General features: G+C 37.1%; 2 protein-coding genes across 2 annotated transcripts in view; both read left to right on the forward strand.

Annotated features, from left to right (window-relative positions):
* Positions 1-16,831, forward strand: part of LOC108498444 (macrophage mannose receptor 1-like) — a 33,785-nt gene extending 16,954 nt beyond the window's left edge. The window contains exons 16-30 of the mRNA XM_017817162.1: positions 818-853; positions 971-1,146; positions 1,713-1,780; positions 3,377-3,477; positions 5,134-5,270; positions 6,285-6,399; positions 6,905-7,101; positions 8,291-8,381; positions 9,743-9,975; positions 10,801-10,966; positions 12,597-12,749; positions 13,161-13,277; positions 13,484-13,645; positions 15,323-15,355; positions 15,986-16,831. Of these exons, the coding sequence (XP_017672651.1) occupies positions 818-853; positions 971-1,146; positions 1,713-1,780; positions 3,377-3,477; positions 5,134-5,270; positions 6,285-6,399; positions 6,905-7,101; positions 8,291-8,381; positions 9,743-9,975; positions 10,801-10,966; positions 12,597-12,749; positions 13,161-13,277; positions 13,484-13,645; positions 15,323-15,355; positions 15,986-16,155 (1,955 nt within the window). The 3' untranslated portion in view covers positions 16,156-16,831. The remainder of the gene's footprint in view (positions 1-817; positions 854-970; positions 1,147-1,712; positions 1,781-3,376; positions 3,478-5,133; positions 5,271-6,284; positions 6,400-6,904; positions 7,102-8,290; positions 8,382-9,742; positions 9,976-10,800; positions 10,967-12,596; positions 12,750-13,160; positions 13,278-13,483; positions 13,646-15,322; positions 15,356-15,985) is intronic.
* A 2,127-nt stretch (positions 16,832-18,958) lies between these two features.
* Positions 18,959-25,504, forward strand: part of LOC108498442 (macrophage mannose receptor 1-like) — a 30,747-nt gene continuing 24,201 nt past the window's right edge. Inside the window, exons 1-6 of the mRNA XM_017817160.1 lie at positions 18,959-19,126; positions 20,331-20,504; positions 20,891-21,052; positions 21,977-22,090; positions 23,178-23,324; positions 24,538-24,720. Of these exons, the coding sequence (XP_017672649.1) occupies positions 19,039-19,126; positions 20,331-20,504; positions 20,891-21,052; positions 21,977-22,090; positions 23,178-23,324; positions 24,538-24,720 (868 nt within the window). The 5' untranslated portion in view covers positions 18,959-19,038. The remainder of the gene's footprint in view (positions 19,127-20,330; positions 20,505-20,890; positions 21,053-21,976; positions 22,091-23,177; positions 23,325-24,537; positions 24,721-25,504) is intronic.

Here is a 25,504-nt window from a genome sequence, read left to right on the forward strand (position 1 = left end):
AGGTAAGGAGTTGTAAAGAGTTATACTGTATTCCTTACAATACTGCTTTTTATACTAACACCAGTAAAGCTAAAAACCGAATACAATATCTTTGTACACCAAGATTTAGTGGTGCTCCAAGTTGTCTTTTCGCGTTCTTGAGGATTCAGTTGCTTTTGGAAATACAACAGCAAAAAAGAGTGTCATTCTTTTTCTATCACAACCAGAAATAACTCACAGTACGTATACACACACACACACACACACACGCACATCCATATATACACATATATAAACAAACAAACATGAGATCCTTACCAAGGCTAGAACTGGGAAGCACTGTAGATAGTTTCTTTTGATAGAGAGAGTCGTATTTCCTTTTGCTTATGAATATTTGGCACTGGAGAATTTTTTGATAGAGCTAAAGTAAATCTAGTGGAAATTATCACCTTCTTAATAAAAATACCCTTGTGGTGAATTATGGAATGTCTACTGATTGATCAGTAAAGAAGCTGTACCCTAAAGTTTAAAGTGTTTCAGATAGATCTACTCTTAATTACAGACTGGAAGAGCAATTTTTCCTTGCCTTGCTCTGCTTAGGAATGTGATTCAGTCAAGGCTATGACTTTTTGATGTGAAGCACAGTTTATGATACAAGGTTAAAAGTAGATGACCATGCATATTGCATAATATGCAGCTAAGCCTGCTTTCTAGTCAGTGGTAAAGGAGTGGAGAATCCTGCTCTGTTCCTCACTCTTCTCCTTGAAGTCAGTAACAAGATACATCATAAAACACGCTACAGAGATGTGCCACACCTTCCATTCTCTTCTTTTTGCAGGAGTGCCATTAAAATCTGAACCAATTGACACATACGGTAGGTCTTTGTGTACATTTATCTTATTATTAATTTTTTTCCCTAATATTGTTATTCTAAACTAAGCTTTTGTGTTCTACAGATACAGAATTTAAAGGTACGTTATTTATTTTCCAGCATACAAAACCACTGCAGATGGATGGGTCATATATGAAGATAAGCTCTACTATATCAGCAAAGAACAGGTCTCCATGGAAAAAGCCCAAGAGTTTTGCAGGATGAATTCTGCAGACCTAGCTGTTGTTAATAGTAACAGTGAGAGAAGGTTCTTAAAGAGAGCACTACAAGAAAATGTAAGAATCATTACAAACAGACAGTCTGTTTATAGAAATGCTTGTGACAATCTTTATGTAAAACTTGTCTCAGAAGTAGAGCCCATCAGCATTTTCACTAGTGAAATCTCCCAAAATGCACCCTTTGATCCCATGGGATTTGGTCCCTCCTGCTCTGTGCTGTCTGTGCTGAGGCAGTGAGGCAGGCTGTTGGGAAGAGCAATGTGGGAAGGTACCAGCTGGGCTGTCTTGGGAAGCAGCTGGTGTGAGAGGGAGAACTGAGGTCAATTTTAGACAGTGCTGCAGCCTTGGAGAGAGAATGAAAGTAGAATACCAGTTTCTGACTCAAGATCTACTTCTTTCCTGCCCTCATTGCTGCAGGATTCAGCTCTGATGCCCCAGATAAAAACCTGACTTCTGTGTCTGAGCATATAAATACATTGCTGTGCTGAACTGCAAGCATGTGCTTTATTGCTGTCAACTTCAGTGACTGCTCTGTGAGCCCAGTCAAGGGTGTATACATTTCTGCTTGTTTTACTTCAAAGATTATTTTTTTTTTAAATTATAATAGTATCTTTCTGCTTTAGGAGCCATACTGGAGCAAGTCAAGCGCATACTTCATTGGTCTAAAAGTAAGCCTTGATAAAAAGTTTAGGTAAGTTAAGATGATCAGTGCAGCTTTTAACATGTAGAAAGAAACACAATATTTTATGTAGCTGGAGGTACTGAATATGCTATTTTCCAGGTCTGAAGGCAGTTCCACATACTTTGTACAAAGCAAAATGGAATAGTCCTAGGATATTCTGAAGTCCAATAGTTTTCACCAAAAATAAATAGAAAAAGAACCTTTTTTTCTTCAGTAAGCACTTACCCAAAGAAAGGCTTGGCAGCTCTACTCTCCATACATTCTTAATTTTCTTTTAAAGATTTGTCCCATAAATTGGAGTGATACTTCACTATGCTGAATTTTATACCTCTAAACATACACACTTAAAACATTCTCTCTGTCATAGGGCCTAGCTTCCTTATGCTTTTTATCTATATGTCATAGCTTCAGAGAGGTCCTTCAGAGTTAGGAAAATGTGGACAATGAGTACAAAAGCTGCTTCTGACAGAGATTGCTAAGGTAGTCTCTGCAAAATCCTGTTCCAGGAGAAAAGTCAGCAGAAGTTTACACTACAGAAACATTATCAAGTATTCTGAAAAAACCTGCACACAAATAAACTCAAAACTAAAGTAAAAGATACTGAAGAGCAGGATACACTGCTTATCTTCCCATCTGCTAGTTAGGACACATAGGGGAGGTGAAAAAACATGCTTCTGATGTTGACCTGAAACAGATTAGAGGAGATCTGAATTTAACCTTTCTATTTTAATGCCACTGTTGAATGTCTGTAAATCACTAACAGAGTGTTAGTATGTAAAAGAGGAGTGGGGAGAGATAAGTTGATAGTGACTGGGTCAGTACATGATTCTAACCTGATTTAGTAGACAAATTAGGGAGATGTGGTGTTCCTTGGGTTCAGTGAGCATCTCCTTTATTTAGATCAAGTGTATCATCAGCAGCAAGAGGTAGATGAAGATGAAGAGCTGAATTTGTTTCCCACTTTGGGCTTACTGACCTAAATTCTGAAATATTGATTAAAATGCAATGCCAACCTCTCCTTCCTTCAGTAGCAATATATTAAAGTACAAAGCATGTAAACATAAGGGAAAAAATGTCAATTTTGGTACTTCAGAAATGGTGGTTTTAAAGCTAACAGAATGTCCACAAGACTCAATAGAAAAATACCTATAAAGGTATTTTTCTTTGGGGTAAAATCCACAGAAAAGTTTTTTCATCCTTGTTTGCATCTATGAAAACATCAGGAATGCTCAGACTGGGAAGCATAATATTAATTAGAGATACAATGAAATAAGTTAATAAAATTTTAATATTTTTATCTGTATTATGTATTTTGACTAACTGAAAATGGTTTCTCTTATTAAATGATGTCATATCACTCCTGCCCGTTAACAAAAATATGCTTGGTGTATTATTTTTCCTATTTTGCATCCAGAAATATTTTGCAGAAATTGCTTCAAATTAGAATAATCAGATAAAGAGAGGAAAATCTTTAACAGTCCTTTCAGTTTTAGCCAGTTCCCATTAATGCTCATGGATATTCTTATTTTTGAGATGTTAATTAGGAGTATCATCTCACAGTTGAAGTGTATTAGTAAATAACTATTTGCATTTATTTTCTTTAAGCTGGATAGATGGGACTCCAGTAACCTATGTGGCCTGGGCTCCTAATGAACCTAACTTTGTAAATAATGAGGAAAATTGTGTGGTAATGTTGTTAGGGCATGGTAAGTAACAAAGCAAAACTATTAGATTTTACTTGTCTCTGCTTCGATTATAACTGATCCTGCCAAACTTCTGCTGTCAACTGTCACACAATCTTTGATAGCTGTTTTCTGTAATTGCTTTCCAGTCACAAATCAACACAATGCAGTAACTGTTTGCAGTCATGGGGACCACCAGTGGTGGAAGAGTCTATGTCCTTAGCATGGGGAGATTTCTGTATCATGTGTAATTTAATGCAGATGTCTCTCTCTGGATTTATAAGATTGATATTGCACCTTTTTACAGGGCTTTTCACTACTTCTTTCAGTAGAAAGTTGAATGGCCTGTCTTCTTTCCTCTGAACTTAAGAAAACACTTATAACAGCTACAGGAAATAAGGGAGTTGAAAGTAGTCAACTTAAAGGAGTGTTTACAAGTACACTGAAATGTAAATTTCTTGCGAAGCGTGGGGTTAAGTTTTCCTCTTGGCTCTATTTCTGCAATGTAACTGAGGCTAATGGGAATTTAGTATCTAAATATTGATCTCTCAATTTATGTTTTATAAAGAGTTCATTCAGCAACCCCACCTGCAATTCTACCTTTTTATGAAGACAGAAAGAACAAGATTCACTTTTCTAAACATAGACATATGGTCTGATTGAGACGCATCTCTCCTTTAGTTGTTGATCGAGAAAGGGACAGCTATCCCACCTTCCCCTCCATATCTACCAGTTCCACAGAGATGGCTCAGCATTCCTGGACTTGTCTCAGACGGTGCTGGAAAGTTACATGTGAGGAACTGAACTGGATGACAAGGGAAGCACTAAGATTGAGTTGGCAGCGTCTGAAGTCTCCCTATGGTCAAGTGGAGATCTCACCTCCACAGTCAGCACTGCCTGAGGAGCAGTTCAGTTTACTCAAGTGCAGTATTCAGGTGCCTGTGTGTAGGTGATCGCAGCCACCTGCTGCATTCTAGTTAGCCCATCTAACTGTGTGTTTCCCACAGAAACAGTGCCATATCTGTCAGCTCTCTACAGGAACTTTGCTTAGCCTCTCAGTGCTAAGCACCTCTGTTTAGACAAATGAATACTGCCTATCTCTCTATTGACCATTATAGTAACTTAGAAATCTTGACAATTGAAGTATTTTAATTGCAAACTGAATCCCTAGCTAACATTCTATTAACTTGAGATGTTGGCCCCCCAGGAGAAGGCACATATTTCATAATGTATGTTTGAACACCATACTATGCCCTTAGATTGATCTGGTATTTCCTAAATCATCTATTTCTGATACATTTGCTTTTTAAAGCTGCTTGCTGGTATTTTTCCTCTGCTGTATGCAATGTGATGATGCCATAGCTCAAACAAATTATATATATACACACCCATAAATAGGTATATATACCCATGAATAGGTATAGGCACTGTGGAGAGCCCTGAAAGAGTAGCAGAAGGGTCAGGAAGTTCAAATTAAGTACAAAGAGTGCTATATTACAGCTTGAGCTGTCTCATTTGAAGCTGCCATAGTTACTTTGTCTTCAGATCAAGCTGCAGCCTGAAATATAAAATAGAGAAATTTTGTTCTTCTTCTAAAAAAAAAAAAAGTAAAAAAAGAGAGAAATTATTGTTACAAATGCTGTAACATTTTTACTTGTTTATTCAATTTCTTTATTTCAGGCTTGTGGAATGACATAAACTGCGGCTCCTCCAATAAATTTATATGTGAAAAACATAACAGTTCTATTAATTCAACATTTGCTTCACCACTGCCTCCTGGAGGATGTCCTGAAAGTTGGATTTTCTTTGGCAACAAGGTGTGTCAACATGTATCTTCAGTAAATTGTGTAAAGGAATGGAACTGAAAAAAAAAAATCTTGAAAAAACCCATATTTTTTTATGACTATAAAATAAATCTGGAGAGTAATTATCTAGTCAGAACGTGCTGTCTGAATGGCTAGGCTTTTTTGGAGCTGACTATATACTTTTAATTTTGTGGAGAAATACAGTAAAAATAGATGTATGCTATATAGATTCCAGAGACCATAGTTTGTGGTGGCTTAAAATGCACTGTTACTGCTTTAGAAAACCTCTTCTCTCTTTTTTTATATATTTATGATATAAATGGAAATTTGTAATGGTCAATGAGAGTTTGAGGTGGAAAGATTTGGAGAGAATGTATTTGAGCAATCCCTTTGGCTTGTACAGGGTTGACAAAGCTTTGAGTTCAGAAATATGATGCCAAACTACAATTGTTTTGAGTGTAGCTTTTCATTCAGACATGGTCCGGAAGTCCTCATTGCTGTAACTGAAGAATTTGTGCCAATTTGAGTTGAAGCTCTGTCTACAAAAGGTTGTTTTGTCTACTTTATGTACACTTCACTGCTATTGCATCCTCAAAATGTTAGGTCAATATGCCAAAGGATATTTCATAACTTTGGCAGGATGAACAGTCGTAGCTACAGTCATTGGAAGCAGAACAAGGCACGGTAGAGATCATTCCCTGCAGCTGTGTCACTCAAAGCCAAATTTTCTTGATTTCAAATGATCCCTCTGTTATTACAGGAGGAAGGCAGATGAAAATGTGAAAAGGGATTATGTACTTGACCTCACTACAATAAGTTCAAATGATATAGACTCCTGCATTACACCTTGTGCAATGAGTGGGGTTGCCTGGGTAGACATAACGACTTTCTACTCTTGAGCTCTGTTACTTATCTTAGCCCTGATTTCTTTTAGGAGAAACGTACATCTCATATGTAATTGATATTAGTCACATACTACAGTCCCAATCTTTGCTAGTTTGAAAGATGTGCTTGCTTTTTTTCTAGTGTTTCAAAGTATTTTCTACCAATACAACAAGAAAGCTCATGTGGCATGATGCACGAGATGCTTGTATCAATCTGGGAGGAAACCTGGCTACCATACCAAATGAACATGTACAAGGTATATGGGCTCTATTGAAAGAAAAATATATTAAGTTCTAGCTAAAGGATCTGCTATACTGTCCACTACAGAATATGGGATTAACTGCTGAAAATTGCTTATCAGCCATGTCAATTTATGGTTTGTTTTAAGTCCAAAGTGCAAAACAATGGCTAAATTATTACATATAAGAAATAAAGTGTGTTTCTAGATCTTTCAGTTGCTCAGTTTTCATGAAACTTCCTATGTGTTTTGAATGTGGTTGCACAGGTCTCTCAAACTAATAGAAATCTGTATTTTCTGTCTCTCTCACTGGCAATATGATTTGCTGAAACACTGCTTGTGTATACATGGTGGGGAAGGGATGCTTGTCTAAATATTTAATTAAAAGGCAGATGGGCTCTGTAGTAGAAAATGTCATCCTTTAATACAGGCCCAGTTCTGGGCATTTGCACATTTTCCTGGTTTTGGAGAAAGTAAGTCATGATGAGCTTTCCTTAATAAAAAAATCTTTGCTTCCCTTCAGCTTTCCTCTTCTATCATTTGAAGGATGCCACAACTGATGTTTGGATTGGGTTGAATGACATCAACAGAGAGTCCACATTTCTTTGGACGGATGGAAGCACTGTTTCCTACACCAACTGGGTTAATGGTGCCCCAGAACAGAAACAAAGATACTTTGACTTTTATTACTTTGAAAGTTTGACAGATGTCACTGTGGAGGTACAGGAAATTTAAGTAACTTGTATATCTTAGGTAGCTAGATGATTTTCTAAAAGAGAAGTTACAGCAGCAATAACAAGATGCTGAAACAAGTTTTTTTGTAAGCAAAATGGGGCTTAGCAAATCGTCCGATAAAGATTCCAAATACACCCAAAATATTTGGCAATGGTTCTGAAGAAAAGGGGCTTCATGCCTTCCATCTGACCTGTTACAAAAGACCAGTTCTGTAAAAGAAGCTGGGAGAGGTTTATATTACATCAGTTCCCCCACAAGCTGCACTATCACAAATTTTAAAGGCGCAACACCAAACACAGAAAAGTTATGATAAACCAAAATTAAGATTGTTCATTCAACAATAATTTGTCTGTGTATATGTCCCATTCCTGGCTAATGTGCTTTCACACTGCTTTACTAGTTTCTGATGGTACAAATTGATATATTCAATGAACTTACTATTTCTCTGCTGAAATTCAATCTCTTTTCCAAAGGAGAGAGTTTCTGAGGAAACGATTGGCAGCTAGACACCCAAGACTTTTAACATCTACCATCAGTCAACTTTCTGATGACTAAAACTTATTTAAATCAGTATAAGGGAGAAACTTGGATTAAATGCTGAAAGACTGCCATGGCCAGACTTGAAATCAGGGAAGTAATAAAGGAAATATTGAAGCATTTAAACATAATGAAGTAAAGGAAATATTTGGTTGTTGCTAAAGATGTCTGATAGTCATAACTTGATAATGACTACAAAGCACCAGCAAAGAGTATCTGCTTTCTACAAGAGAGTCTGCTTCGATTAAATCCAGACTAGTACTTTTAATAATAGTTCTTATTTTGTTTTTCTCCAAGCAGATCTACATAATTGTAAATCAGAACTAAGAAGTTATATTATAGGTACCCTCGTCTTTTCTAAGTCATTAAAGGATTCTTAATAAAACTGGTAAGGTAGTTTTTAATTGACTTCTTTCAGACCTTGACTGGCACTGGTAAATGCCTGGTTCAAATTTAAGGGGTCACTAATAAATACCAGTTCAAGCTGTTTGGCAGAAACCTAGGAATTTTGAACTAATTACATAGGTGTTCAATGAGCTTCTCTCCTCTCTGCTATTAGACTTGCAGCAGCAGTATAAGAGCTTCAGCTCACCACCTCCTCATTGCCCTTTTAAATGCCTGTGTATCTTTCCTTCAGACAGATTGTGTGTTTGTCATGAAGTCAGATGGGAAATGGAGAGATGATAGCTGTGACAACGAGAGAGGCTATATATGCCAGATGAATTCACGTGAGTTCTGTTCAACCCAGTCTCCTAATCAGAAAGAGTATCTTAGTTAAGCTGAATAGATAAACCAATGTGATTTCTTCCAGCTTTGTCTCATTCTTTCAGAACTCCACCACTCTTAAGGCAGTACTATATTTAGAGTATAATTTGTTCCACAGAAAGTGCTGAAGAGGAATCACTGTCTTAACAGGGGTTTTGTACCTAATTATGAATAATACTAGATAATAATAATAAATGAAAATGAATTTCTTCTCTTTGAAATATGACGGTTATAGGCATCCTGTTTAAGTGCATGTGCAAATCTGTGTTCTTACAGTGATCTTCCCATTCTCTTGACTGTCTCTGAGCAGAGCACTTAATCCTCTCTTAACATTTCTATGAATGCCATATGATGTCAATTAAAATGTACAGCTTCTTGAATGTGTCTTTATTGTAGAAGAATATTGTTATTTTTCTTACAACAAATGAGTAATGAATGTTGACTTTCCTCCTCTAGAAATGTAATTATAAAAATCCCAGCTGTCCAATCATATAATGGGAGTAGAGAAGGCAAAGCACAGATAGCAGAACAGTTTTGCCAAACATTCTTGCCTCAAATTTATTACAGCTTCAGAAAAAATTATTCCCTGACCCCTCACTTCAGTTAACTCCCACAGCCTGTTCACTCTCAGCACAGATAACTTGCTTGTGAGAGGACCCCTTCCCTGCACAGCAAATGTATAGTTTTATGGAGGCATTTTTAATTTGCTTAATCTCAGTTACAGCTCTTCTGAATATACTTACGATCTCAAGGGTGGAAATATACATTGCCTGACCCAAACATGCAGGCAACATTCTGGTGCTCCTTACAGACAGGCCAACAACTTGGAGTCAGTAACGAGTGGTGATCAATTAACATCAGGCATCAGCGTCTCAGGTTGAGACTGCAGAGTACAACAGTTAGTGACTTAAATGCCTTACCCTAACTCCTCTCCACCAGTGATCTGAAATAGGTGTATATTGAGGCATCTAGATTTAGTCAAATATCTTAAAGCACAGAAGCTCAAATATCCAATTTAGGAGACAGTCTGGGCCAGTCAAATCATTAGCAAGCATACTCTCTACTTCATTTCATCCAGGATTTCACTCATCTTATTACATTAATCAGTTTGATCCATGTTTTAAAAGTTTGGTTTGGATTGTTTTGTTAGGGTTTTTTGTTTTGTTTTGTTTTCTTTTTAATTTAGGTGTTTTGTTTTGTTTTATTCATGAGCTTAAATAAAGATTTTGACTTATTGACTAGACCTTTTAACCAATTTTTTTTTTAGCTTCCATGATAGACAACAATATATTGTAAATTCATGCATTTAGTTTTTCTTCTGTAGTTCCCACAGAGCCTGAAGTACCAACAACAAACCCACCCTCTGGCTTTGCCCATTATGGTGGCAGTAGCTATTCAATCATTTCATCTGAAATGCAATGGGAAGAGGCCAGAAAAAATTGTCAAGACAAATCTGCAGAACTTGCCAGAATTTCAGATGCCTACATCCATTCATTCCTGTGGATCCAGATGTTGAAATACGGAAAACCCATATGGATTGGTCTTCATAGCAATATGGTAAGTGCTACATAGATGGGAGATGCGGTGCTTGGTGAGCTCTCCTGCTCTTTATAGTCCTCTGGATGACCAGTCTATAACAGTGATGAAACAACTGTATCCTGCATGGCTTCACTGTGCAAATACATAAAAATCTAGTGGTGCTGTTAGAGTTAGTCAAGGACTTTCACCCACCAAATGGGTTGAAGAATGACAGAAAAGGTTACACAAGAAGCAAAGGATGAAAGTAGAAAGTTCTAGAAACAATAAAAGAAATCAAGGCGCAGACTGAGTCACAAACCAGAATGTGCAGCTGTCATAAAGTGACTGTTAGCTGTTATGAAAGTCAAACTCCCTGCTATACAGAGGGCAACTTATAGCTATTATTATATTAATAAAAGTTATTATGAGTATTAGAGAGATATTTTAAAATTTAAGCTGGCTGTTTAATGTCAAGTAATCTTTATTCACCAAATAGCTCCCAGTTTTATTTTAAATAAAGCAGGGCAGAGGGGATGAATTCTCTGTAATTGCTTCTCTTGATATGGGATTTACTAAATGATCTAAGTTGACCTCATCTGACTTTCTTGCCATGTTGTAAAAGTTTGTGTTACTGCAGAAAAACCCTCTCAAAAGCAATGCAGTGTTGAACACTCTTCGTATGTAGTTCTCATATAACTCGGAGGGACCAGTGACATTGCTTAGAACAGTGATTCTGATTTAAAAAACCAGCATTTTTTTCTGAAAAAATCAAATGAACATAGGATTTTATTTACACTATAACTATGTGTCAGAGCTTTTTATGTTAAAAAAATAAATATCTTACCAGAACTTCTTTGTTTTCAGACTGGTGGTTATTACAAATGGACCAATAACTGGAAAATCAGATACACGAAATGGGCAGCAGGGGAACCAAAGGAGAAAAATGCTTGTGTCTACCTGGATCTCGATGGTACTTGGAAAACAGCATCTTGCAATGAAAGCTACTCTTCAGTTTGCATGATATCAGATGGTAAGCAAAGGCATGCAACAATTTTAGAAACACACTCCTAATTCCACTAGTCTGCCTAATCCTAGAGACTTCACTCTAGCTCAAGCTAACCCTGCAGAGGAGTATGCTTCAGGGTAGCACCTACCTCCCTGCAGAATATGAATGTTTGTTATTGGATGATGAATGAATTAAGGCACAAGAAAGGCTCTGGTGCAATGGATATGGCTGCACTGCTTTCATGTAGTCATAACTGTTTCCATAAGATGAAGTTCTATCTTATTATAGAATTGTAGAATATGCTGAGTTGAAAGGGACCCATCAGGATCATTGAGTCCAAATCCTAGATCTGCTCAGGACAACCCAAGAATCACACCATGTTCCTGAGAGTGTTGTCCAAACCCTTCTTGAACTCTGTCAGGCTTTGTGCCCTTTCCAGTGCCCAACCACCCTCTGGGTGAAAAACCTTTTCCTGGTATCTAACCTAAACATCCCCTGACTCAGCTTCATGATGTTTCTTCAAATCCTGTCACTAGTCACAAGAGTGAAGACATCAGTGCCTGCCCCTCTGCTTCCCCTCGTGAGGATGGTGAAGACCCCAGTGAGGTCTCCCCTCAGTCTCCTCTCCTCCAGGCTGAACAAACCAAGTGACCTCAGCTGCTCCTCATAAGGTTTCCTCTCCAGACCCTTCACCATCCTTGTGGCCCTCCTTTAGATGCTCTCTAATAGCTTAATGTTTTTTTTTTTTTTGCTCCTTCTGAGACATGACCATAAATCACACAAGTCTGTGTGTGATATAAGTAAGTGCTAGGAATGTGCACTGACTATGTGGACTGCAGGAACTGGGGAAGTTCACACACAAGTGTCACTGAGCCAAAATACAGGCAAGAGTTTCACTTCCATTCACTAGTGCAGTGCCGATACAGGTGTAAGAGACTGGGGAATGTGAATGATATTTTAACTCTTTGCAGATGTATGCAGAGGCATGTTTGTTTCTAAATTTTGTAGAATTGTGTCATTTTCCCTCTAGGTTTTAAGGCTACATAATATAGTTTGTTGCTGATGTGAGATTCATAATAGATTTTGCTGCTTGAAAGTAACTTCTGAATTAAACTTTCTAGCCATACATTTGGTTTGCATATGCCATGCAAGAACCACACATCCATCAAAGTGAATTGGAGTTGCACCCATGATTGGAAACAGTCTAATTTGGCAGAGGCATGCTCCACTGATAGCTTTTTTTTATATAAAGTGACAACATGCAGAGACCAAGCAGCCAAACACCATGAGACTGTGGCATTAATGATTCATTAGCCTATAACAGCTTTCTATGTTGTGATAACACAAATTTGAGATCTACATCATCCCTCAGGGTTTGTGTTCCTCACAGTATTGCCAAGGCAGTTAGTTAGATGTTGCAGGATGCAATTTGATTCCTTGTCCTAAGAAATGTGATTGGAGAAATAAGATATTTCGCATTTTTACTGCTTGGCTCTCCCCATTGTCTGAACTAGGGGAATGTAGGAAGAGTCAAGAGTATAGGTCCAGATAGCTAAAGCTGGGTGAGAGAAATCCCACTGTATTTACACGCTTATCATGGAATCATAGATGATTCATAATGCAATACTAATTTCATACCATATGACTTCTTTAGAGATGGCTCCTACTGATCCTGCTCAGCTGCCTGGAGACTGCTCTGAAGGAGATGAACTCCAGGCTTGGATCCCTTTCCGTGGTCACTGCTACTACTTTGAAGCATCTGCTGAGAGAAGCTGGGCACTGGCCTCCCTTGAGTGTGCTCGGTTAGGTGAGAGCCTTCATTATCAAATAATAAGATTTGTACAAAAGTTCATACAAAACTCATGTAAAAATATAAAAACATTGATTTAAAAAAATACATTTGAAATACTTTATTTATCTACTAAGCTATTGTAAATCTGGCACAATGAAAATAAACTGACACAAGTGACTTTGTGTGGTCTTCTGTCCTCTCAGGGGCTGCGGCTCCTGGCTTCTGGGCATCCCAGAGGCAGCTGTGAGGTGCTACAGCCACTGAGCACCTCCAGGTCACTGCCCTCTGAAAAGGAGCAATGGAGAGACCAACAGTCTAGCATGCATAACACTGTTGAAAGCTACTGTTTGTACAGACTTGAAAGCGAAGGTCAGTCCAGTAATTGCTCATGTAGGTTATGGTTATTTACCTGCTAATGCCTTTCAGATGCTACCTTGGTTTCAGTAGAAAACATGGATGAATCCGACTTTCTGATCCATGCAATTCAGCCACTTGGAAATAAAGAAGGAGGCTTCTGGATAGGACTTTACCAAAATGTGGATGGTAATGCCTAACTTTCAATATTTAGTGGACATGTGCTTTGCTAATATGAGAAAATTGAGGATTACTGTACTACAAAAAGGACATGGTTTTCTGCTGAAAAGTGTCCTGCTATAGATCTTTGAGTCAATTGCTGAGCTGAGGAGTTAAAATATTAATGAGATAAATTGTAAGTTTTTGGTTTTTTTACTTCTTATGTTTCTCTGTAGACCAGTGGTTGTGGCTAGATAATGCTGCACTGGACTTTGTTAACTGGGAGGAGAAAGAATTTGATGTGGAGCATCGGTGTGTTGAAATAACTGCACCATCTGGTTATTGGGACAACAGTGATTGCTCTTCTGAGAAAGGATTTATCTGCAAAAAACCCAAAGGTAAGTCCTCAGTGAGTCAGCCCTTAGTGACAGAGCAGATCTGTTTACTAGTAACCGTTACAGCCCTCCACCACGTGTCTGGAAGTAAATTCTGGAAGCTTTGTTTGGCATATCCCACTTCTCTAACCATTTGTAGTTGCCTGTTTTTGCAGACTGCAAGCTCTTCACGTCACTGTCTGCATTCATATGGGAATAGGGTAACACCCTGTATGTACTCTAAGTTGAGAACGAGACTTTCAGAAACTCTAGAGTAACTAATAAAGGCATTGATATGGCATCACTCAAACACCTGTGCAAGGGTATGACTCTTGCAAGAACTATGTGTTGTAGCAGTTGTTATACTCTTGCAGGGAGGAATCACTGTGAATAATCAATTTTCCTCTCCCAGCTTGTTATTCTCAAAAGTGATATTACTATCCAATGTCACAAACTGGCTTCGTGTTGGCCCTGGCTCAACAACCTATAAGTAAAGTTAAATAAGTAGTAATGCCTCAGGGATACTGAAAGGTCATCTGTATTGCAATAATAGTATCAAGAATACTTCCCTTCTAAATGAAAACTTCAAGTCAATACAGAAGCTGTCTTACCAACATTTCTGGAAAATTTCATGCATTACTGTATATGACAGACTAATATTCCAGAGGTAAAACACTACATGTTATATTCCCAAGTAGAGATACAAAGGAAGTAATTGAAAGAAAGCACTATCATTCCATTCTCTTCAGTTAGGTGTTAAAAATCAATCTGTCTTACCTAAAAAATGATAGGTTTAAATCTTTAAACCTTTCTACTTTCTTTTGTAGTAGCTGTGAGATCAGGTTTAATTCTCCAACTTTTGCATTTTGTATTGTCCCCATTAAATCGTGAGGAACATCTCTGTCCTATGCCAAAATCTCATTTCCTGTGTAAAGGCCATTTTAAGATTTCTTTATTCAGATGGAAAGTTGAAAGGACCTGATTTCAATACTAAAGACATCTCAAGACACAGTAGTTCATGGAAAAATAACTGAAAATTTTGGGTTAGTGTTTACTCATTTTTCAATGCAGTTTTTAATTAGAAAAACAAACTGAAATATCACCAAGAAACTGTCATATCCCATGCATTGTTAATTTCTGTGCTTAAATCAGCACATGCCCATGGCAGTCAATTTGTTAATCCCTAGTAAAGATTTACTAAAAACATCCAAATTATATTCCATCATATTCCATCCTAGATAGTACTAAAATAATAAGGCATCTTTAAAATCCATCCATTGAAACATAAGGTGCAGAATCCTGGTAGACATGAAGATATTCCTAAAATATGCTATGTAAAATTAATCTCCAGAGTGGTACATCATGTTCCTAGTACATTAAAATTAATATTTCAGGAAAAATATGAAAAGGTATTTTTGAATGAACATAGAAAAGAGTCAGTATTTGGATGTTGGTAGATATAAAAACAATATAAAGTTTTAAAAGAATGAATATTAATAGTTTGGTAATGTTAAGTAGGAAGGTAAAAACCTTAGCAATGTATTTTTTGCCTCATTTTTGTTGCCTTTTATAGAAGCGATATATGTTATTAATGCAATGGTGTACTTCAGGGGGTTTTGTTCCTGTACTATTTTAGCAAAACAGTCAAACTTACGAATTCTAATAAAGTTTCATATAATTTCTCTCTGATATTCATTGAAGTTGAGCCAAGCAGGAGTCCTATACAGCAAAAAGGTAAGAGCTTTCATAAGAAAATTAACAAAAATCTAAATACAAGAAGAGCTTGAGTTTTCCCAAATCACAGTCTTTTGGACAATAAGTCCTACTGACAGGGATGCATGATTAGCAGTCATGCAGGGTAATTCCATGATGCCTTTTACATTCACAAGAACTCTCAGATGTTCTTGGTCAACTGTACTGCTGCAGGGCTGACCCTGAGCTGACAACCTCAGCAGTGACCCAGCTTGTGACTGAGAACAGCTACAGAGTGCTTTAACTAACCTGTTAAAAACTATGTAGATGTACGTGCAAATTTCTTCCATAGGTATTATTGTAAATAATGTAACAGAAATATATTGTAAAACTAATTTCCAAATAATTAGCATCCCATATTCATCAAAAGCATACCTTTTCATTAAATTCTTACAAGCATCCACTTCATGCATTGTATGTCACTGTAATCCAGATCTACTAAAACCATGTTAGCTTTAGGAACAGAGACCTGGCTACTGATCAGTGACAATTCAGGGCTCAGATTTACAGCCTTCAAGTTCAGACAGGAGAGCAGATCTTCTCCATGTTTTTCATGTTGTATGTGGAACAAAAATCACGATGGTCTCTCACAGTTATATGGATTCATTTCAGGCAAGGAAAAGAATGAAGAGACTCACCCACCTGTTCATGTCTCTGTTTGGTTGCTCATTTTCTTGGCTATTTTAACTCTCCTTGGAGCTGGCATGTCAGCCTATTTCTACAAAAGAAAAAGACAAAACCAACCATCAAGAGATCCTGGCAATGAGACATTATTAAAATGATGTGTCAGTGACTGAAGAATTGGTGAGAATGGGTCCTGTGGCATGTACCAATTCAGAGAAGCGAGTTACTTGCTGAAACTAAAGGATATATCTGTTAAAAGTCTCTAGTGAGACCCTTAAATGAGATCTACTGTAATCTTAAACTAAATCCCTTTTCTCTTTTTGCACTAGCTGATTCTTTTGTATCATGCATATTTTACAAAATCAGAATTAAGTATTGATGTTGTAATTTTTTAAGTCAAGTTCTCAAGTGCCTTCTTAAAGACACTAATGCAAAAAAAACTTGTAAAAAACAAATACATGAAAAAAGACTATAAAAGTCAACTAGGGAGAATGAATGTCCAGTGTGAATGCTATTTAGAACTGTATTCCCATGATTTTGTGGACACTGGCAAGAAGTCAAAATTTGAATTCATTTTGCCCCACAAAATTCACTGCATCAGACCAGCCCTTTTATTGTTCCTTATGGCTGCATCCTATTACACTTACAAAACAGTGCTTCATATACTTATCTCAAATATCTTTGGGATAGAAAACCTTGTCATTTTCATTTTCTGAAAATACAGAGGAAAATACAGTACATGCTAGCAAAGGATATTAAGCTCAGGTGTAGGTTTTAACCTTTTTTTCAATCTGATAATATGATTGTTTTTATTATGTTCACTAATATGAATTAAAATACTCTCACCCTTGTTCTTGCTTCTTTTTGTTAATTCTTTGAAATAAATAAATAAAATTTTTATTAGTATAATTTTCAGCTTCAGCATTCCCTGTGAATCAAGTGAGGGGAAAGGGGAAGGGAGGTGCTCCTGTCAGCGCAGTAACTCTTTTGTCAGTAACAAGGAGGGCTTCTCTCCCCACCACTTTGAATTCAGCTTGAATAAGCATCAAGTGGCCATTTTTAAATGTGAGAAAAGGGAACTGAAAACTAAGGAATGAAACAGATGATTCTGTACTAGGAATCTGCAAGATGACTAAGTTTAAGATGTCAGAAAAACAGTGGAAAGCAGTACAAAGTAGCTTTTAAGGGAGCTGCAAATACAATTCAGACACTAAACACTTTATGGGAAAGAGTAATTAACACATAGCCCCAAGAAACATCTTGCCTTCCCAGGCAGCACAGGGTCTACTGAGCAAGCTGAAAAGTTAAAAAACAAACAAACAAAAAAAAGAAAGAAAGAAGGAAAGAAAGAAAAAGTAATGAAGATGCTTTTTTAGGCACTGAAATCCTGTTTTCTTGGTGTAAATGCAGACAAGAATGTAGCACATTGGTGAGAACAGGTTACTGCACAAGTGTTATGCAGCACACAGGACACTGATCCCGAAAGGTTTGTAATCAGCATCAACCTGGTTGGTCATGTGAAAGGAGCAGCTCTGGATTCCTCTTTTAGTCTACCCCAGTGTCTGTACTAAACTCCCCCATCACTGTAGCCCTGGGGGGAATCGTCACAAGCACCCCTTTAAAGGAGAAGGGGGGAAGAAACCAGGACCATATTGAGGCTGGCACTTTGTGAGGCAGAGAAGAAAACTAGGCAGGAATTATGCTCTTCGGGTATTTTCCTTGGGATCCCCTTTGTCAGAGCTATTTCATTTTGTTATTTCAAATGTATCTGAAATATGGCTACTCTTGCAAGCCTTCCTCACGCTAAGCCCTCCCTGGCTGTCACCTTCAAATAAAATAGTTATTATTAAACAATTTATTCAATTCCTACTTTTCCTGTAATCTAGAGGTTTTTTTCCAGAAATTGTTTTTCTCTCTCACTACTTTCTACAGCCAAGTCAACAAATTTATCCAGTTCTTGCAACAATTTTCCCCAACACCTTAAAAATAAAGCCAACGATAGTTGCTGCTCCTATGACATCTACTCTTCAGCTTCTATATATATATATCTCCCTACTGGCTATTTCACTTCTCGATTTTATTTCATTATCACAACTTCTTTTAATTTCACTTATATAAATAAACAGAAGGAACAGCAGGACTTATCTGCATGTGAACTTTTGCCAGTGTGGCTTTGCAACATAGTCGTACAAGAATTGCCATGCCAATATGAGTCTTCAGATAAGCACTTTGCTCACAGATTAAAAGGATTTTTCCCAATATAGCTTGTGTTTGTCTTTGTCTTTGAACAGCCTCATTAGGAATTTCTCAGATAGATAAACACATCCTTTGGCTTGATAAAAGTATTAAAGTGTTCCAGGCAAAAGTTTCCCTTCTGTTATAGGGAGGCTTACCACCATCCTACAGCCTGAAGATAATTTCTTTCAGGTCTTTGACAAGCAGTTATGAACAGCCCAGCCCCAAACTGGGATCAAAGCAATCAGTGTGACAGTGAAAAAATAGCAAATTTAGCCTCAAAGTGAGCAAGAACTCATAAAGCACTAAATACTGCAGATCCTGTAAAATTTGCTCTTTATTCTAGATATGTAGAGCTGTGACATTATAGCAACATACTGAATTACCAGGGTTTTATCTCCCTTTGTTTCTGAGATGTAAGGGTTCATTCAGAGACTGAGGTTTTTAATCAATGATATTTCACTGCAGGTTTCTTGTCACCAATTCTCAAGTTGCTTTTCCAGGTCTGTCCTGTGTAGCACCTCAACAACCTACCTGTATATAATACTAGCAATGTCACGGAAGAAGACAAATGTCACCACCTCCAGTTACAAGGACGGAGACTTTAGTTTTGGAAGGGACTCTCTCTTCAAAAAGAAGTGTTTACAATGTGCCCTAGAGTTATTTCAAAATACCATGTGACAGGACATTTCCTTATTTAGAGTACAGAGCTTTATCCATCAACCCTTTGGCACAGAGAAGGACCCGTTTCTATCCTCATTGAGAAGGATTTTTATTTATTGACAATTTTGTAGTCCAACTTTTAGATGAATGAGAAGCAAGCTATCTTTACAATGAGTTTCTCCAGGTTTCTAGTTTTTCTTTCCCTCATGCATGGTTCATTACAGTTATCAGGTAAGTTTCCTGTTGTTTTTGTGCTAAATAGATATGAAAATGATTTTTCTTGGGAAGCTTGACAGTTTTAATGCATAGATTTTTCATTTTGTACTTGTTATAAGATTTGATACATAATCTAAATAGTATATTGGGTATTTTCCTGGCAGTTCTTGATTCACAGAATAAGAGGGGAGGAGTAGGGATGTTGGAGAAAATGGAGGTAATAAGAGAAGGATCTTTAAACTGGAATTTCTTTCTGTAGAAATATTCAATCAGATGGCACTATGTGGGATGGTAAGGAGAGATGAGGAAGCAGGGAGCTTTTTCTGTTTACCGTCTCATCATACCTCTCATTGGTGCAGTAAAAAATCAAGGGGTTTTAGAGCCATGTTTTCATGATAGCTGTGTAAGTTTCTCTTTCTGCCCCACTACATGAGGTATGAGAAGGAAGACCTGGCTCCTCCCCTCTACTCTGACCAAATTAGAAGAATAGCTCTAGTCTGAAGATGTATAACACTCTTCAGTTATAGCTATAGAGAGACATGGTAAAGCACTAATGTATGTAGAACTGAGTGAAGGAATGAGATTTTGTGAATTTGAGACTGAGAGCTTTTTTCAGAAATTTCAGGATAAAAGAACAATCCCATGATACTCTGATAGTTTAAAAATATGAAGCACTGTTAACCTTAAAGAGTCTGAGTTCAGGGTGAATATGCCAGACCTCTCAAGTGCAGAAATGTTACAACTGAAACCTAAACTTTTAACTGTGTAAATATGCTCATGACTACCTGATCTGTATTCTCTCTGATCAGCTATCCTTTTTCTTTAAACAGTTAATGAATAGATGTGGTAATAGATTGAGCCATGCAGAAAACAACAACGCAGTTCACTCGTTGTCTCAGTTCTACTTGAAGTTTTTCTGTCTTCAGGAACAACAATGTATCTGCAACTTACCACAGAATTTGACTTGCCTACAAGGTCTATATATCAAGTTCTAAACACAGTATTTAAACACCTGATTTTACTAAAAGATTTTATTTATAATCTCTAGCTACATCAGGGAGGAAATTATAATAAAAATTAATTAAAAAATTGTGTGACCTCTCAGTTTAGATAGACAGATATACTGATAGATAGATCCATTACCAGGAAGTCAGATTTATGATTTTATTATTATTTTCATAGCCCTATTATTATTTTCTTAACCTTTTCTTCCCACTAGATATGTTTACATTAAAAGGAAATGCCAATGGAAAGCCCTGTGTATTCCCTTTCAAATACAAAGGCAAACAGTACAATGAGTGCACAGATGCTGGTAGGACAGATGGCTGGCTATGGTGTGCAACAACTGCAGATTTTGATGCTGATAAACTTTATGGATTTTGCCCACTAATAAGTAAGTCCTGCATACCGTGTTAGAGTAGCCTATGGTTCATCTACACACTTTCCTCCTATGACTTCACCCTGGAATCTCATTTTCCCAATCAACAGATACATCTGGTTTACCTAGTTTTGCATTTTAAGTATGAAAAAATTAAAAAACAAATCTTGGAAAACAATTCACTCCTGTATAAAAACCTAGAAATTTAAAATAATGTTTTAAATTTCAAAAGCATTACACATTTTTAAAAATTGATGCCTAGACTAATTTCATTTTTTTCTGATGCTTACAGTTAACAGTGTGCATCTTTAGATATTTTGCATCATTACACACTTAATTTTCTTTCAGTTGGTGCGATGTGAATCTACTAGAATAGTGCTCTATGTCACTTCTTCTTCCAGATGACACAGAAAGATTTTGGATGGAGGATGTTTCAACTGGCATTCACTATCAGATAAATTCAGAATCAGCTCTAACATGGCACCAGGCAAGGAAAAGCTGTCAGCAGCAAAATGCAGAACTACTAACCATCACAGAGGTTCAGGAGCAAGCATATATAAGAGGTAAAAAGATAGAGAACAAGACCTTAAAATGCTGTGATAAAGTTGACTACTTGGTCATCTGTCTCAGCAAAGAGGGTGTCAGGAGTGCTTCAGCAGCCACCAGAAGGGGGATGGTCTGAACTGCCCTTCTACCAGGTGGTGGGTTTTTTATGAAAGGTTGGTCACAAACCTCTGTGGGGGGGAAGAGGCCCCATCCCAGCTTTGTGCTCCAGATGGGAGCTCTTGCACCTTCTGCAGTCTGTCCTAGGGGAGGGTTTCTTGTGCTCGCCTCTGTGCAAGGGCACTCATTCCTCAGCAGGGCTATGGTCTGGTCCTCAAATTACCTTTTTCTTCCATGTTTCAAGGATTATTAATCTTTTCAGAAGATCATATGATGATAGTTAGATTGGTCCTAGTATGGGTACATTTCCATCCTTAAATTCCAAATAATTTCAGTGGATTTCAAATACAAGTATCACGATATCTATTTGGTTATAAACAGTGTAAAGGAGGCTTTGAAACCACTCACATAGAAAAAAGTCTGGAAACAATGGATTGACACACTGTTGTCATCTTTTATTCCATTAATATAGTACAATTTAGTACAATTCAGTACAATTCCCTGATGAAAATCTGGTATTTTCAGCATCTCTTATATTGTAATGAAACCAAGTGAAAGAAACAAACTCTTATTTAAGTAGTGAAATAAGATGTTAATTTGCCCTTTTAACTACTGAGACCTTCACTAAATCAATACAGATTCATTTACATATTTTACTTTTTGGAATCCGTGCATCTCAGTAATGCAGAAAGTACTGCTTTGGGGCTGGTTTCAACTAAGAAATATGAATTTCTTACTTTTGACTTAACTTCTTTTAGATGACCTTACTAAGAATGAGAATAGGGAGATAAAACTGAGGGATTTTTTTTTTTTTTCTAATTTAGAGCTAACTAAAGAATTTGGGTTTGCATTCTGGATTGGATTGAACATTTTGGATTTTGACAGTGGATGGCAATGGGCTGGGGGAAGCCCTTTCAGATATTTAAACTGGGCTCCAGGTAAGAACTGTGCCTATTTTTTAATCTTTGAATGGATTCTGATAAGACACTAAAAAATAAAAACTACCTTAGCTACCTTTATTTCAGGAAAGCCCATTCTGATTTAGAACAGCTATTTTAAGAATTGCACTTTCAAATTCAAAGTTCACAGTGGACATCAGCTATAGCATATAGCATATTTCCTAACCTAAACAGAGAGCTTGTTTTGAAAGCAGAATATCCTTTAGAGTGATATACAATCCTACACATCAAAGATCAGAATTTTCCATAACATGTTGCCCAAGAGTATACATGTAAATCAAATCTTCCAAAGGTAATAAAATATTTAGAAAATAAGGGCACTATGCTGTCCAGAGAGATTCTTGATATTATTGAGAGGCTTATGTAGCCAGCTCATAATTCCTCAACAGTGCATGCAAAATTGCACTGAGCCACGTTGAGGAAGGGAGAGAGAATGAGTTTGTGGTGCTCCTCATAGCTAGAGAGATCTCTTTGCTTGTTGGCTTTTTTGGTTCTGTGTTTCCTTTGTGCCATGAGTATTCCAAGCCATCTCTTAGTTTGGAAAAGTCATGATGTAGCAAAGGAGTAATTAAACTCTCCTGTAAGTTTTCAAATATTCTGTATCAGGAAATTCACTTTACTGATTACAGAGGTTTGTACACACTGCAACAGAAGTGAGAAAAGCTATTACCTAAGAATTTAGAACTGTGAAATTCTTGAGATATACTGAAAAGACAATAAAACTTAAAACTCAATATTTCTAAAGTTTGGAAGTTTTTGACATAGGCTGAAGGTCTAGTTTCAGCTCTTCTTCCTGTGAGCACCAGGATGTCAGGAAAAGAATTAGAAATTTCCCAGTGCTATCTTGACAAAAAGTCATTGGAGGGTCATTATTTCATTCTCAATGCATAGACTAAAAATAGCATCCTATAAACTATGAGGTAGTTACCCTATAGGGAAGGGCTTCGTCATAATAATGATTCAAGGTTTCAGGAAAAGCTGATGTTTCTACTGGTAATATTATGTTTTCTGTTAATTTTTTTACTTTTTTTTTGCTGTGAGATTCTTTTTTCTCTCTTACTCAAAGGAAGTCCTTTCCTACTCCCTGGGAAAATCTGTGGAGTGCTGAACCCCAGAAAGAATGCTAAATGGGAAAACCAAGCCTGCAACCAGAGACTAGGCTACATTTGTGAAAAGGGTATCTTCAGTTCAAAGCCTGACATTATATCCAAAGGTAGGTTGGTAAAACAAAAAGAAAGTTTTTTCTCCAACTCCTAGAAAGAACAACTTGTAAAGATCAGCAAATGGTTAAAGGTATGCAACATTAATTTTCAACCAAGATATTAGAAACCTTTAGAAAATACAACTATACATGACACACAGACTTTTATATACTGCCTTTGTCCTCCTTTTGTGTATTAAACATTCATAGGAGAACGTTATTGTTTTGTTCCATCACTCCATCATTCATTCTTGCAAGAGAGCTGGAAGCTGCCCTGTCATGGTAACCAATGCCAAAAGGCAAAGTTGCATAAATACAGTAGAAGTGTTATCCTAATTTGCTCCAATTAAGTAATTGCAGTTACTCGTATATTCATAAGAAAAGTATTTCTCATCTAATGTCAACATTATGCAATGCATTGGGTTCATACAAGCAGAGCAGGAGCAGCAACAACATTGATATAGACCTTGTTGCATTCATGGGCCACCCCAACACAACAGCATGGTAATGAACATGTCCCGTGCAGGAGCGATCCACTGGAAACTGTTGTCTGGGAATGTTATTAAAGCTACTTTTAAAGAACAAGTTATATTAAAGAAAGTAGAGAAATAATTTCAGAAAATCTTTATTGCAGTATTAACCTTAAAAAGAAATGCAGGGTTCTATTTTTAAAGTAAGCTTAAGGTAAGTTTTTAGGAATCTAAGTAATAAAAAAGCCACTAAGTTAATATCCAAAGTACCAGATCTCTGCTTATTTGTAAGGTTTAGTGACCTGCAGTTACCAAAGAATTACTTCATGCTCTTCCATATCTGACAAATATGTGTGTTTGCAAGAAACCATCGAGCAGCAGGCACAGCCCAATGTCAGCCACCACAGGCAGCACAGAAACCACGACACACTGACCAAATGTCTCCGAGGGACTAAGAGGGGAGATGCTGATGTTTGCCTTGGTCTCTCTTTCTTCTCAGAGCATTATTTCAAATTGCATTGCCCACATAATGTGAGCATTTTTCGATGGTTCTCTGTTTAAGGAGACATCATTCTATTTGCATATTTAGCATACTCTGCCTTAATGATATTTGGGTTCCATTTGAATATATTTTGCATTGCCAACTACAGCTTTATATTTATTCATTTAGTCCCAATTTTGTAAAGAGTACTTGAAAGACCTCTTTCTAGTGTTTTCTATTTTTCTCTTTCTGAAAAATTGTTCTTGGATTTTAGGGGAATTGAGGCCTGTTAAATGCACAGACGCTTGGTGGCCATACGCAGGTCACTGCTACAGCATTCACCGGCACCCCAAAACATGGAAAGATGCTCTGACTTCATGTAAGAAGCAAGATGGAGATTTGGCAAGTGTCCACAACATTGCTGAATACAGCTTTCTAGTGTCACAGCTTGGTTACAGTGAGTATATATGTAGACCTGTACTGGGATTGCCCCATCTCTAACATAAAAGTGGAACTTCACATTAAATATTAATGCTTCCTTTGAAATATCATAAGTGGACGGCTGAATCTGATTGTGTTCATTTATGTTGTTGCTGTTGCATAAACATAGAAGCATATTTATATTTATCAAGAAAAAATCTACATTGTAAAACATTATAAAGGAGGAGAAGAAAAAAAAAAAAAGGTATTCCTCCCAGAGACACATGAAGATCTCTAAAGATTTCATTTTTGGCACCTACATTCTATGTTCAATGGCTTCAGAACTGAGCTCCAAACCTAGAAGATAAACTTCTTGCTGAGATTAAAACCTCTTTCTGAGGCTAACCTCTTGCTATATATCCTTCTAAGAAAACAATATCTTTTCACTTCCAATATTCCTTGGGTCTGCAGTAACCAGTCCTGACACTTGCTGCAGATGTTGGCCTTGGTGAACATACCTGGTGGGCCAATACAAATCCTCCAGCGCTTCCCTAATAAGGAGATGTACTGACAGATGTCTTCATGGCTTGGACTTAGTATGATCTCATGAGAGGTGGGACACTTACAGCCACTCACTATCTCCATGCTCAAGACCATTTTGTTCTGAATCACAGAAAGTTTGCAAAAATCTTCTGCCAGCTGTAAAGAACCTTTTGTTTATTAAACTCAGCATTTCTGAATGACATCTGATGCCGTTTCACAAGACACCTTATACAGACCTCAGAGGGAAACAGCATTTTTACTAAAGCACAAAGACTACC

The sequence above is a fragment of the Lepidothrix coronata genome, unplaced genomic scaffold, assembly GCF_001604755.1.
Source record: "Lepidothrix coronata isolate B3197 unplaced genomic scaffold, Lepidothrix_coronata-1.0 Scaffold59, whole genome shotgun sequence".
Taxonomy (NCBI): Eukaryota; Metazoa; Chordata; class Aves; order Passeriformes; family Pipridae; genus Lepidothrix; species Lepidothrix coronata.